Source organism: Nilaparvata lugens, chromosome 2 (assembly GCF_014356525.2).
Source record: "Nilaparvata lugens isolate BPH chromosome 2, ASM1435652v1, whole genome shotgun sequence".
NCBI lineage: Eukaryota > Metazoa > Arthropoda > Insecta > Hemiptera > Delphacidae > Nilaparvata > Nilaparvata lugens.
This window is the reverse complement of record NC_052505.1, coordinates 15833890-15849348: the sequence shown is the minus strand read 5'-3', so window position 1 is coordinate 15849348 and position 15459 is coordinate 15833890. Positions and strand designations below refer to the sequence as shown.

The 15459-nt window shown below is 34.4% G+C and overlaps 1 protein-coding gene across 1 annotated transcript in view; it reads left to right on the top strand.

Annotated features, from left to right (window-relative positions):
• Window positions 1-477: 477 nt before the first annotated feature.
• LOC111045498 (DNA repair and recombination protein RAD54B) overlaps window positions 478-15459 on the top strand; it is a 57759-nt gene continuing 42777 nt past the window's right edge. Inside the window, exons 1-6 of the mRNA XM_039419996.1 lie at window positions 478-649; window positions 5137-5217; window positions 5850-6063; window positions 8167-8269; window positions 8800-8895; window positions 10351-10560. Of these exons, the coding sequence (XP_039275930.1) occupies window positions 5148-5217; window positions 5850-6063; window positions 8167-8269; window positions 8800-8895; window positions 10351-10560 (693 nt within the window). The 5' untranslated portion in view covers window positions 478-649; window positions 5137-5147. The remainder of the gene's footprint in view (window positions 650-5136; window positions 5218-5849; window positions 6064-8166; window positions 8270-8799; window positions 8896-10350; window positions 10561-15459) is intronic.

The window sequence follows — 15459 nt, the reverse complement described above, 5'->3', positions numbered from 1 at the left end:
ATAGTGGAATTGTGGAACGCTAGGAACTTCAAGGCCATCTCTGTTTACTGTCGATCGGCTCTCCCATCGAACAGTTGGGGTTCCCCCCTCTGAGATGTGTGATGATGGCAGATCAGAATACACCTGTTTTACTTCAGTTCTGCCTAAACCTTAAAGAACGTACCAAAAGTAAAACCCCCTCAGCCTATATTTTAATCTCAAATTGTAAAACTGATTACAATTAAACTTCATATACTGTAATCCACTAGACCATGATTTCAAATGCCGTAATTTTGAATCTGTTTCCAATTACCTCGTAAATAAGATGGCATCACATGGCTTCGACTTGAAAATTAATAAGAAACCTGCATTTAATATTCATCAATTATGAAACAATAATTTTTGTATTTTGTTCTACTCGTTGCTTCGATCAGCAAACTTTTACTGGAAGTTAAAGAAAGTGAAAGTTGTTTGCTAATTTATAAGGCAGTTGTTGACAACAATCAAACAATTTAAAAAGAAAATTAAACTTTTAGGTTAGAATTCCCAAAAATGTGTTCTTCTTTACATCAGTTTATAAACATATTTTACTTTCTTTAGTTACATTTTTCTATGATAACTACATAAAATTTAAACTATCGTTATCGGTAAAGTTATCTACTATTGGCTTGTAAGTACATTTTTGTTTAGTTTTACATTGTACTTCAACATGGAACAAAATGCGGGAAAATATAGCCGACTGTCGGGGTGTTTAGATTGTAGCCTCTAGAGATTAGAATTTATAATGTTAGTTAAAATTATTATCTTAATTTTATAATGTATGATAATATTTACTCATAACGAATGAGGCCGACCCGCGCCCACGGCTCAATCACCACACGGTCAGATAGGTACAGGAAACGGTCGAGGTGAAAACTCTATTCTGTCTATTTTGTATTATAATGTTTGTGGTCTGAAAAGTAAACTTAAAGAGAACAGTTTCTTCAATATCCTAAGAGAATACGACGTAATATGTTTAAGTGAAACTTTTGTGTTGGAGAAAGATGCTGGTTATTTTAATTCGTATCTCTCAGCTTTTATAGTTGTATGGAATTGGGGTGTGAGAGTTTCTCATTACGGCAGAGCTAGTGGGGGTTTATTGTTGGGTTTGAATAAAAACTCTATTTTTAAAGATAGTATTAGAGTAGAGAGAGTGAGAGGTAGGCTAGACCAGTAGCGATTGTCAAGATTAGTGAAAATAAGGATGTTCATTTATTACCTGTATATATTTATCCCAATAATTGGCAGACAGATTTTGAACAGCTGTATGATTTCCTATTGGAGAATTCAGATTTAGAAATAGCGTTGATAGGTGATAAGAATGTTAGAATAGGCAATATGCAAGGAATGAGAGTAACTGATTATACTGATTATGATTTAGGAGGATTGTACTTATTAAGAACCTCAAAAGACTTGACTATAAATTCAAGAGGAAGAAAGTATTTAGAAATGTGTGATAATCTGGGTTATATTGTTGTTAATGGGAGAACAGAAGGAGATAAGGAGGGTGAGATGACGTTTGTTGGGGCAAGTGGTGCGTCAGTTAATGATATAGCAGCCGTGCCATTGAGTCTTACTTGCTATGTTCACAATTTTAGAGTAATACCGTGTGCGTATTCCGATCATATGCCCATAAAATTAGAATTATACATGGCACGCGAAGATAAGCAACATGATTGTCTGCCTCTGTTGCCCAAACTAGTATTAAGGTGTGGTATTGAGAATTATAAAAATAGAGTCACTGATATTGTTCAAAGCATGGTTGTAGAAGGCAGTGATAATCGTCAATTATTGGACAGTATAAAAAATTACGTATAATAGAGGCGTCAGGAAGCAGTCAGATAAAGGAGCCTGGACAAAAAAATATAAAATTTGAGCAACCATGGTTTGATTGGGAATGTTGGAATACGAGAAAATTAGTCATGTCTCTTTTGAAATTTTACAGAAACAACCACTCTGAATATAATAGGATAAATTATCTTGAAGTGAAACGTTCATTCAAAAGTTTATGCGAGAGAAAGCGAAAAGAGTTCAACTGCAGACTTATTGATAATTTAAATTCAGCAAGAGATACAAAAAGCTTCTGGGATGGATTAAATAAGTTTAAAAATAGGAATAAATTTGTTTCGAATTCTATAAATGCTCAAGATTGGGTGAATTACTTTTTCAAATTATGGAATCCTCAATTGATAAGTAATCCAGTACAGTATGCAGTCCCTATAGTGGAGAACTTAGAGATGGATAGGAATTTTGAAATGAGAGAGTTGTTGTTAGTTATAAAGGAAGCTAAAAATAATAAAGCACCAGGAGTGGATCGCATTTCCTATGAATTTTACAAAAATGCTCCGTCGAGTCTAATTGATAAGATTATAATTCTATTTAATAGAATTTTCAACTCGGGTGACGTGCCAGACAGTTTCAAGTTATCGATCGTGTTCCCACTCTACAAGAAAGGAGAGAGAGAAAATGTAGAGAGCTATAGAGGTATAAGACTTATGGAAGTTATCGCAAAACTGTTTTGTGGATGTTTGTTGAAACGAATTGATAAATGGGTCAAGAACAGAAATATTCTCAATGAATATCAGGCCGGCTTCAGAAAAGGTTATTCAACTGTCGATAATATTTTCACTCTTTCATCTATTATTCAATTGAAATTGCAGATTAGAAAAAATAAAGTTTACTGTTTCTTCGTCGATTACCGAGCCGCGTTCGACTCTATTGATAGAAGCGCTCTCTTCTACAAGTTATCCTGCCTAGGTTTATCCACAAAAATGATTAATATACTAAAAGCTTTGAATAGTGAAACAATTGCTAGTGTATGGTGTAAAGATGGCCTGACAAAGAGCTTTGCTACAGAGATGGGCTTAAGGCAGGGATGCGTGATCAGCCCGTTATTATTCTCAATCTTTTTGAATGATTTAGATGATGCTCTAGAGGGAGGCATACTAGTGGCAAACAAACGAATAAGGGTACTAATGTACGCCGATGATATTGTACTCTTGTCAGACTCTCCTGTTAGCTTACAAAGGATGATAAATAATATGAAACTGTATTGCGAGCAGTGGAATCTAACTGTCAACCTGGAAAAATCAAAAATTTTAGTTTTCTGAAACGGTGGAAGAATGGGTAGAAATGAGCGCTGGTTTTTTGGAGGCAATGAAGTGGAACAAGTTAACAGTTATAAATATTTGGGGGTGACATTCACACCAAAAATGAGCATGGAGCAGCACATGAAGGAGAGGTTACAGATTGCAAAATTGAGTTTGAATGTTGGTTGGAACAGAGTGATAAATGACAATAAAATCAATCTTGAAGCTAAATCGGTATTATTTAATGCATGTAGTAGAGCAATAATCTGTTACGCGGCACAAGTGTGGGGGTTTCAGAAATTTGATAGCATTGAGAAACTAAAACGATTGTATATTAAAAGATTGTTAGCTTTGCCAAATAACACACCAAATTACATGTTGTTTCTTGAAACGGATGAAAGGCTGATTTTCGAGTATACATTGAAGCTTCATTTTCAATACATCAATAAAGTTTTGAAAATGGAAAATGATAGATTACCAAAGATTATGGCTGTGGAGGTAATAAGGAAGAAATGTTTTTGGTACAAGGCATGGATACAAATGGCAACAGAGTGCAATGTTAATTTGGATTTTTCCGCTCAGAATATGGGTAACTGGAAGAGAGAAATGTTGAAATTGTTGGATGGGGTGAGAGAGAATTTCAGGGAGGATCTTTTGAGAGGTGCAACGGCGGCAAATTTTCATATTCATTACAGAGCACTGAAATTGGGTCTAGGATCTGCGAGCTATATAAAGGAGGTGAGTAGCCATGCGCTTATAAAATGGGTGATGAAGGCAAGATGTGGATTGATAGATTTGAACTACAAGCCGTGGTTGGAAAATAGAGACATGCGCTGTTCATTATGTAACAGAGGGGATAACGAGGATATTTTCCATTTCCTAGCAGTATGCCCCATTCTATCAGAGTGGAGATGTAGATATTTGGGAGCTATTGAGCTTAACCAGGAAGCATTTTTTGATTTTTTGAACGGCAAGGATTGGGTAAAGCTGGCATTATTTTGTAGAGATGCTTGGCGCTATAGGTGGCAATTAATTCAAGAGTTTAATTACTGAGGTATTTCAATAATTTAATAGTTTGGTTTGATATTAAAATACTAATGAACCCCCATTATTATTGTTGTTATTGTCATACATCATCTCAATAGTTGTCAATGTTTGTAATTGAGGCCAAGTTGGTGCTGTTTCGTTCTCATCTAGATCATTTCCACTCAAAGGTAATAGGCCTATATACTTTTGAAAAAGAAAGAATTAATCCAATCTAATTTAAGAAATGAAATAGCGTAACATGGATATTTCCTTCTTACGCATATTTGGTTAGTGCCATAGTAAGTTGTATATTTTGTAATTTAGTCATTGGGTACTCTTTTCCGACCTTTTTCTTTTTGTTTTTTAACCTTTTTCAGGTTGTTTAATTTAATTTGTGTATTATCAAGAAATTTGATCATTATGTATTATTTGGACTTTATTTTTTTTTCTATTTAAAAAAATGAAGAAAGAAATTGGATCACATTAGAAATATAAAATGTCAGAATGCTTCTGTTTTATCCAAAGAGACTCATTTATTTATTTTATTTTGATTTGAAGAATGTGTGTTCATTTATCTTAGTAATTCGGAATTTCCGGCTGACGGTCTTTGACCAAGCCGTATAGTGTATGCAATATTTTAAAATGATATTTCTGGTAAAATATTGTTTTTTTTTTCAATAAAGCACTTTTATATCTATATCTATCTATCTATCTATCTAATATTTACTTTGAATATTTTGAGATAGAGCGTTGTGTCATTTAATGTACCTATAAGTTTAGATTGGACAAGATTGCAACTTCAATGATTAATTAATTTTTACATAATCTATTATTGACATAATATTTAGTAAAAAATAATATTCAATTTTATTGCCTTATAGACCACCTACTTGATCTATGGAGTAGCAAGCGAAACAATGTCTTCTCGCGTCCCGCATTGATCTAGAATGGGTGTGCGTTTTTATTAACCATTTAAACTTTAAACCAGAATAATTTTTTTCAGTTTAATTTATTATGAGGCGATCCTTTGCTCCTTCGCAGAAGTGGAAACCACCTCAATCAGCTTCTGGTGCATCAGTTTCTGGTGAGAATAAATTTTCTTCAGTAAACATTAGTCTACCATAGAGATAAGATATGATAAGAATATATCCCATTGTATAGGGATATTTTATACATTTACAAGAATATTTTACAGTAGTTGAAGGCATTCCACCCATTTTCATTGTTGAAGTGTTCTTCAACAGTCAATGCTAAAAGATTTCAATTTATCAGCCTTTCTGAGAATTATTATTTTTTATTGCTGAGGATGACGCCTTCATGAGCTGTTGGCTTGTACGAGGGTAATGAGACGTCAAAGGAACAAATTTTCTTATTAATCAAATTAATCTTATTGGAAATTTATTTTTCTTTCCCACCATATTCTTAGAGATAGAATTTGACTGATAGTTCTCTAGTTAGGTACTGACGTACTTCTCAAAAATATAGAAAAATCTATATATCTTGAAAACAGTTCAATATAAGAACATTTTACTTGACATTCTTTGTTTCAAACTTTATGTAGAATCTATGGTCTTCTGTTGTTACACCTTTCGTCGGACAATCTGTATATCCTACAATAGTCAGTGCCAAAAGATGTTGCATTTTTTCAGAGTAACAGTTTCTGCATAGCAACTCTAGCAGCATGATTTATTAATTTTTCTCCATTATAATTTCAAGGTTCGCAGAGTCGAGGTCGTGGAACTTCGCAAATTCTACAGCTTCTGAACAGTGACTCTCAGGAATGTGAAAATTCAGTTGAAACTGAAGATAGCTGTCAATTGAAAGATGACCTTTCCCCTAGTAGCCAATGCTTGGAAAGTGGTCAAGTGCAGCCAACCCAACAAGACATTGAAACGAAATCTGATTCCTCACAAGAAACTCCCACTAGCAAGTAAGTTGAAGTTCTTATCATCTGTCATAGATATCTCTTATCATCTATCATCTCCTAGAATGTCTGTCGAATATTCTTATAGATATTTGATTGAATTATGTTGTGTGTTGAATTACGTGTATTAAGTTTTTTGACCCCATCAATCCCACAAGTGTGGGTAATGAATGAAGCAGAACGTATTAAAGGTATTATCATTCATCAGTCTCTATATTTTTAACTAGCAAGTAACCCGTCCTCCGCAAGGGTTCATTTTAAAACGTGAAGAACTAAAAACTTGATTTAATGATATATTAAAGAATTTAAAATAGACCTATAACCATCCTCGGTTAATTGAGAATCTATATGCAAAATTTCAAGTTAATCAGTCCAGTAGTTCAGACTTGATAATGCGTCAAACATGATTTTCGTACTCCGTACGTGTATAAGCCAGTTCTTTCCTTTATTATATTGTATATGACAGTTGTTTGATGTATTTATTTATTTATTTAGCGTATGGCAGATACACAACAAATATATAGCTCATGAGTTTCAAATGCCTAGATATACACTGTATATTTCCAAATTCTTTGAGATGTTGTGTAGTTTTCGGTCAGGAGAACATAAGTTTGTCTGACTGCCATCATTTTCACGTTCATTTAGCGTTACCCAATGTGTACCATTGAGGCGAACTAGCATTACATATATTTATGTTAAAAATCTGATTTCTAGAACAATTTTGAGGTTAAAGAAGGTTAAAACTTAATTTTCATTCTGTTTGATGTACAATTGTACACATGGAATAAATCAAAAACTATACATTATTACTGTAGTTAAAAGATCTGAAGTATACAAGTTGATTGGGTAGCTGAGGAAAAAAACATAATTATTAAGGTCATTACACACCCAGCTACGTTTAGTTAGAAATACGTTTTCGGAAGTCGTAGCCGGCCTATCTGCCAATGTTAAATACAAGCTACGAATCTGTCCCTTTCAAACCAGCGTAGCGTAGCTTTCAATATTGGGAGATAGGACGGCTACTTCTTCCGAAGACGTATTTCTAGTTAAACGTAGCTGGGTGTGTAATGACCTTAATAATGATGTATTTTTCCACGGATACCCAATCAACTTGTATGCTTTAGTTCTTTTAACTACAGTAATAATGCACAGTTTTTGAAGACGTTTTTCTAGCTAAACGTAGCTGGGTGTGTGATGACCTCTATTGCAACATATATTATATAATGTATCATTATTCTCTATTATCCTGTTAATTTTTTGTATTATTTTCTTTTCGTAAAGAATTCTACATAATAGTGAGATTCGCATGAAAATTTGAGCATTAATTGAATGAGGAGCATTCATGTTATATAATTATATAGTGGGGTCCACGTTATAATGGCAGTATTTGATTAACTTTGATGTTGCTATCCTTGTCTATCATTCCACAAAATAGGTGGTACTATCCTTTTTTAGCTGCATAACGATGCCAAATATGTTTTTGACAATGTGGAAATATAATTAATTGAGGCAGAGAACAGGCAACGCTGCTCTTCTATCTTTATCCACTGCCATTATAACGTGGACCTCACTATAGGGGAATACTGACATTTTAAACAGTCCATAAATAATTTGAGTGTATATATATCGAGTTTCACTTGAAACATTTCTTAAAAATATCATCAATGTTTTCCGTTTAAACAATGATGACGTTTTGAATAAAATCTTACTACAGTTTGAGAAACAACTGCTCTCACTCTATTCCATTCTTCATCTCTCATATTTAAATTACATAATACATGTATCTTAATAGTATCATCTCATTCCATTTTAATATTTTCTGTTGATCAATATTGAATATCATTAAGGAACAGTTTGAGAGCAGCAGAATGTCGAGAGGGATGGAAGGATTTGGTTGTGAAGGCTAAGGCTCTATATGGGCTGTAGTGCCAATAATGATGATGATTAAGGAACAGTTTTGGGCTTTAAGCCTGTTGTCCTGTCTCTTTCTCAATCATTCTTTGTTGAGAATGATATTGTATTTGTCAATGCATGAATAAATCATCAATATTATTTTAATCAATTAATTCGAATCACTCTAATTGAGTCATCAATAAGCCCTTTTTTCAGGAGATACTTCAACGTAGTCTATGGTAAACAGTCGAAAAAAAAGCACAAAACTTGGGAGGGTGACGGAGTTTTAGAAGTCGGCGACGCTGTCGTCGTTTTAAAGGTGAGGCGAATTATTATTCTCTATTCAAATAAAACTCATATTGTTGTCATATTATTTCGAATAATTATTCATCATTCATTTCACATGCACTCTAGTATTAAGATTCATAAATTTATTTTTAAAATCACTTTATCATTAAAATGCTTCATTTACTTTATAATTAAAGTGGAAAATCAGACTAATATTTCACCTAGACATTAGAGTAAATTCCTACAGTCTGATGATGACCAACAACAGGTCAAAACGATCGTCACTACCAATGTAAGTGCATTTTCACTCCTTAAGTGTTTTTTTTTAATTCAAGTTTAATAATTCAGATTACCAAGGCATTTTATTCTATTTCATTCCAGTATTCAGATGAATAAATTAGTCCAAAATAAGTTTAGGTCCGCGCACCAAACTTCAAAACGATTGCCAGTCCAATTATGTTTATACTTGACATTAAGCATTTAGAAAAAATATACGATAATGTTACTAATTGAAGTAAATCTCTGGTCAAAGTATCCTAAAGTTATATTTTTGAATGACAGGACACTGATGGCAAAGTTCTTGGAAGAGCGTCTGGGAAAAAATTTGCCAAAATTGAGGAAGGAAATCAATTTTATGTGGGCAGCAAAGAGGTTGAGGTAGGTTTTCAAATCAATTTTCATTTTCACCTTCGTTTGTTAGAATAAAAATTTGAGGTAAGATTTAGTCTTATTTTGAAATAGAGAGATGTTTAGATAAAACATTACTTACTCTTTGGCACTACACCCATTGATATGAGGGTCTTGGCCTCACGCAGCTTCAATAACACTAAGGACCTGTTTCTGAGCTCGGATTTAGCTAAGTTCTTGACTTTAAACAGCTGGAGTCAGAAAATTGGCTTTCCGAAACGGGGCGTAGTCGCAGTTTTTATGATAATCTTTTTTTTCTCATTTCTATAATTGGAAACGTTTTCCTTGACGAAATGAAACATTCCTGAATAATTCAAAATATCTTAAACTCTACACAATTTTCTCTTTATTTTATTTTGCGTTCAATTTTCTAGTTTTTAATTTTATTCCCCAATCAGATTAACAGGACTAGGCTACGCCCCGTTTCGGAAAGCCAATTTTCTGACTCCAGCTGTTTAAACTCTAGAACTTAGCTAAATCCTAGCTCAGAGACCGGTCCTACATGAAATTATCTCAAACACTTATTTATAGAAAAATTGAGAAACTAGACTCCCTTATAACACCGTTATTATTACAGTACTCAAAAAAGTTTCTATCAAGATTAAACGTTTATTTTGTTCATTAATTCAATTATCCACAATATTACTAATTCCCTGCTTCCTAATAAATTTCCGCTATGTTGGGCAGAGAAAGAAAATGATTGTTATTATGATAATGATGTTATTATAGGTTGTTATGAGAGTGCTCACACATACTCATTCTACCATTATGTGAACACTTCCATAAGAACTGACGGTTTTCTCATTCTGTCCAGTTTGGCAGTATTCATTGAAAAGCAGAACTTTGAAGTAAAACACAACGGACTAATCAATGGGAAGCATTTATTGTTTTTCCGAGGATATTTTAAAAATTTATTACTTAATTCCTACCTAATGTTTTATGAGTTTGTCTTAATATGCTTTCTTGGCAAGCTGATAATAATTTTCTATCTATTTCATTCATTGATAAGATGAGATATCCATTTATTCAAAACAGCTTATCATACAATCAAATACAATTAACAGTTGAACATCGTTGAACAAAGAAGCTATTGTAAGAACCTTTACATCAATTAAATAAAAAAATCACAGAACAATATTAAACCAAGATAATAAATACAGTGTGCCTATACTTGTATTAACACAACGTGTATTGCCTATCTACTAGGCAAGTAAGTAAGTGCCTATAAGTAAGTGTCTGTAAGTTGCCTATCTACTAGGTATTACAGATATCGTTCACTCTATAGATTATATTTATAAGGAATGCCGACAGTATGAAATGAATTTCAATAACAGTTTTTTAATTCAGTTTACACTTGTTCGAAATTTAGATTATGTTCACATGATTTACCATTAAAATTATTATATTATATTTAATTTATTACAGATCCTTGATGAGATAAACAGTCAGGATGTTACCTACGATAAACAGCCGCTGAAATCAAATGAAAACAAGACAAAAGAAAGTTGTCAGCCGCCTAAAAAGAGACAGAAAACTGAAAAATTTGAAAAAATGTTCTCGTGTCCTCTAAAATCTCGCACTGCTTCTGAAGCATCAACGGCTCTAATGATGCCTCGCCCCGATCATGATCATCAGGTGTGATAACAATTTTTCAAATTCTAATATTTTGAGTAATAATTTGATTATATTTCTTCAAATTCTAATAAATAATGTAATATTTTGTTGTGTTGAACATGTATAAAGTATAGATACTCTTAGTTCTATCCATGGGAAATATATTTCGTACCTACATTTATCAAATGTGTTCTCGCTCATTCGCTCCTATCATAGTTTCTCTTTTCCTGTGTGAAATTCAATTCTATCAGATAAAATTCTGCTTTTCATTTGAAAAATATTCTTCCATTCACTTATCAAATGCGAGGTGTAACGCATGCTCCTCAAGGTTCTGTGAAAAACACAAATAGGCCGATAACCATCCTCGGTATATTCAGAATCTTTAAACAGAATTTAAAGTTTATCAGTTCAAGTTGTTCAGATTCGATGGTAATTTAGTTAATTCATTCATTCAGCAATTATTACAAATCATATTAAATATATGACTGGGCGAGAGTATCAGTCCTAGCCTAAAACTGCTCTACTCCCAGATGTCATACATAGTAAACTTCCCAAAATATAGGCTATCTTTCCAGTTACTAGAATTTAAGTCCAATTCTATGTCTAAAATGAAGAAATAATAAATTTGGAAGGATGAAGCACTGAATAAGAAATTAATATTATACTCTTGATAAATCACTGAGAACTTGCAAAAATTTAGATAAGTTGTGGTGTAAACTTCCTAAAAGCTAGGCTATTTTTTCACTTAATTTTTCACTATTTTTTCACAATAATTCAAGTCAAATTTTCTGTCTAAAGTGAAGAAACGAAAAATTTGGAAGGATGAAGCACTGAATAAGAAATTAATATTATACTCTTGATAAATCACTGAGAACTTGCAACAATTTAGATAAGTTGTGGTGATTGTATTAAATTTAACACTATTCTTGAAAATTTTTATGAAAAACATGGTTCGTCAAACATTTATTTGAAATAATTATAAAACGAAATTCCAAATTAAATAATGCTGTCAAATACCCCGAAGAGTTCTGCTATTGCCAATGCAGATATTGACTATGTGAACAGCTGGAAGGAAATTCGATGAGAGCTACTATCCAAAAATTGTTTGCCAGCCCGGGAATCGAACCCGATTCTACCAATTTTCCTCTTAGGTAATGCTTCAATCAAATAAGCCAAACTGACAATCTTTGAATGGCAGCGCTCATTTTATACTAAGTCATTGCGGCCAGCCAGCTAATATTTCATTTTAGCTTTTCCTTACCCAGTTGTCAATATTTGTAGTACGAGAAATATTCGGGGTGGTTGACAGCATTTAATTTGGAATTTCGTTTTTATAAAATTATTATTCCATGCTCATTAGCATTTGAACAAATGTAATTTGTCATTTATCTCCATCTATTAGCTTATCTGGATGGCTATGGTTTAATATAAAATGAGCGCGGCTATCCAGAGATTGTCAGTTGTGTATTTGGTTAAAGCATTACCTATCCGGCAAACTGATGGAACAGGGTTCGATTCCCGGGCTGGCAAATACTTTTTGGATAGTAGCTCTCATCGAATTTCTCAGATCACTAAAATACTTTAGTTATTGTAAATTATTATAATTATTAATAAATTATTAATTATCAAGTTATTATGAATTAGGGTGATGTCACTCGAACGTACATAATGACCGCTCCGACAGAGTGGCAAGGCTCAAGCATATGAGGGTCTCAGTTCATCACGTGCCTACTTAGACATTTCATGAGAAACTGTAACAAGTGAGAAGTTGAGCCGTTCAGTACGTCGAATCTCACTACATAACCTGATATGATATGGTAAAAGGGTAGGTTAGAAGGCTTAGTTTTCTTCTGTCAAATGGCAATATGCTGGTATTATTCGGAATATATGATAAATATCATTCGAATATACGACACTGTATCCACTGGACTTTCTGAAATCAACGGGAACTTGATAAATTAAGATTTTGACAACCTGAAACCCTCCCAAACAGCTGATTCGTGAGATCAACTGTAATCCGTGATGAAGTGGATGTCACCATAGACAAACAATAGCATAAGTAGATGTCCCAAGGTATAGGACTTTTATGTCGCAACTTTTACTGTTAACTCAAGCCGATTATTGTCGATTTTTAATGTTATGGCGGGGTGAGAGTGTAAGAACGGCACAATAAGAGAGACTACCAGTGTCACACAGCTTCACGGGAAAGAACTACGTGGATAGCCGATAGTCCACGTAATTCTTTCCTGTGAAGCTTTGTGACGCTGGTAGTCTTTCATATTGTGCCGTTCATACACTCTTACCCGGTCAAAACAGTAAAAATCGACAGTAATCGGCTTGAGATAACAGTAAAAATTGCGACATAAACGACCTATACCATGGGATATCTACTTATGCTATTGTTTCTCTATGATGTCACTCATGAGCATTGGAGTAGGTGAGACCATGCCACCAGACTTACCTCCACATTTTGTGTATGCGCAGTGCATTTTTTCTCTAATTACACACACAATTCTTATTTTAAAAAATGTATCTACTAAATTGTTAATTTATTCAATTAATTTTCAAATACGAATCCAAACAAAAATCTTCCAACAATAATTGAGAAAAATATTCAAAATTCATCCCACTATCAAGTGTTCCAATTTATTCATTCATTTATTGGATAAAGCAAACAATACAATAGTCAGAAAAGAAAAACAGGCTTTTGCCCAAAACTTTTTCAATTTCCTAATTTAGTCTCAAATCGTCCAAATGTTATGTAGGAAAATGGATGAATATCGATACCATCGCTTCATCGAAGAAAATAAAAGGGTACACAAAGAATCACTAGATTCTAACGGGTGTTTCACGACGGATGCAACCCGAAGTCAAGGAACAGTAGTAATAGTACATAGGTAAATTTTAGGGCACAAAGGTGTATTCCGTCCTAATGAAAGTTTTATTCAAAGAGATCTAGTCATTCATTAGTGCTGTATTAGCTAGAGTTTTGTTACGTTTTTTTCAGAAATCGTTTTGCCAAGTATGATTGCGTATTTATTTTAGGAACTTATATTGTTTGTAGATTTTAAAACTGTCAGCAATATAAGTTTCCCCATGTTACAGTTCCCAATACTTACTTACTTACTTACTCCTCAGCTCTACAGGTCTTTACAACCCTTGGCCTCCCTCACATAGACTCTCCATCTGTCTCGATCCTCGGCCTGCCTCGTCCAGTTACGAACTCCAAGCGTCCTTAGATCGCGTTCCACATCATCCGTCCACCTATTTCTTGGTCGACCTTTTCTTCTTCTGTTATATATGTTCTCCTTCCATATACATTTCACCACTCTTCCATCTCCCATTCTCAACATGTGTCCCATCCATCTTATTCTGCCAGCTTTTAACGACCGCACAATGTCTTCATTGTTTAAGAGCTCCTCTATTTCAAAAATTTTTCTTCCTCTCCAGAGACCATTCTCAAAAACAGGGCCCAAGATTCTTCTCACCACCCTTCTTTCAAAAACTCTCAGTCTTTGCATATCTCCAGCAGTAAGCACCCATGTTTCCGATCCGTAACACACCACAGGCTTCACCAATGCTTTGTATAATTGTAATTTTGTAGCTCTTGACAGCATTCGAGATTTGAATAGCTTGATACTAGCATAGTATGCTCTGTTTCCCGCCATGATCCTGTTGTTGATCTCTGCTGAGACTTTCCCACTACTTGTCACAAGTGTTCCTGGATAGACAAATTCGTCTACCTGTTGAAATGTGTAGGGTCCAATCTTCATGTCTCTAGCATCTCTCCTACCTACTGCTGGTGACATTCTCAGGTATTTTGTCTTGGCCTCGTTTATCTCTAATCCCATTGGTTTGCTATTGCTTGCTAGAGATGTGAAGGCTTCTCTCAAGGCTGATACTGTTCTCGCTACTATGACCAGATCATCTGCATATCCAGAAACTTGCCATAGTCTATTTACTATACTACTTCTATGCGTGATACCTTCTACTGCTTCATGGAGAGCCAAATTGAACAATAATGCAGACAGCGCATCTCCTTGCCTTACCCCATACTTAACAGGGAAACGCCTCCCAACAGGCTTGCCTATCCTTACTCTGGAGTAGGTCTCTTTTAGGGTAGCTGCCACTAGTCTGATTACAGTTACCAATAAGTTAACAATTATGCGATTGATATAAATTACATTTATATACATTTTTACATTTATACATTTTACATACATTTTTACAACAGGTAGTGTCCAAGACGATAAGAAGCTTATCATCGGTCTAGTGATAGGGATGTTACAAACTGCGGTCTGCTAGCACCGCCTGATTCGTGGGTTCGAACAAATCCCGCCGATGACATGGACGTTTGATCGTCTAATCAATTCACCAACGCACTTTTCTTTACCCACACACAAGCAAAAAGCTCATGTGGGCATCATCCACAATAAAAAAAACTTTTATTCTATATAAAACTATAGAAACTAATTTAAAACTATTATTCTATATATTTCCCTCCCAAAATTTAGCCCCCCGAAGGGCTTTGTCATTGCATTTGAGGAGGTCATGAGAGCAGTTTGTGTCAAGCAACTCGCACTGCAATAAGTGAGTGTAGTTTTGTTCCAAGCCGCAATCACAGGCAGCATTGCCCTGAATGTAACCCCTGCCCCACCCTAGCAGGTTTGATTTACATCTTGTGACTCCTGTTCGTAGTCGATTTAAAGACTTTCAATCAATCAATAGTGGTTAGAACGCAAACAGTACAGTGCGTCTTATCGCTTTTAGTTCCCCCCTCTCTCTCTCTCTAACTAGCTCTGTCTATCTCCGAGGAGGAGGAGAAGGGTGCTTTTCCCCGGCAGAGCTGAGTGAGACCCCAGTCGTCGTTAAAACCGCAACGTTACAACCGCATAAAATAAGTCAATCCGCATTTTATGT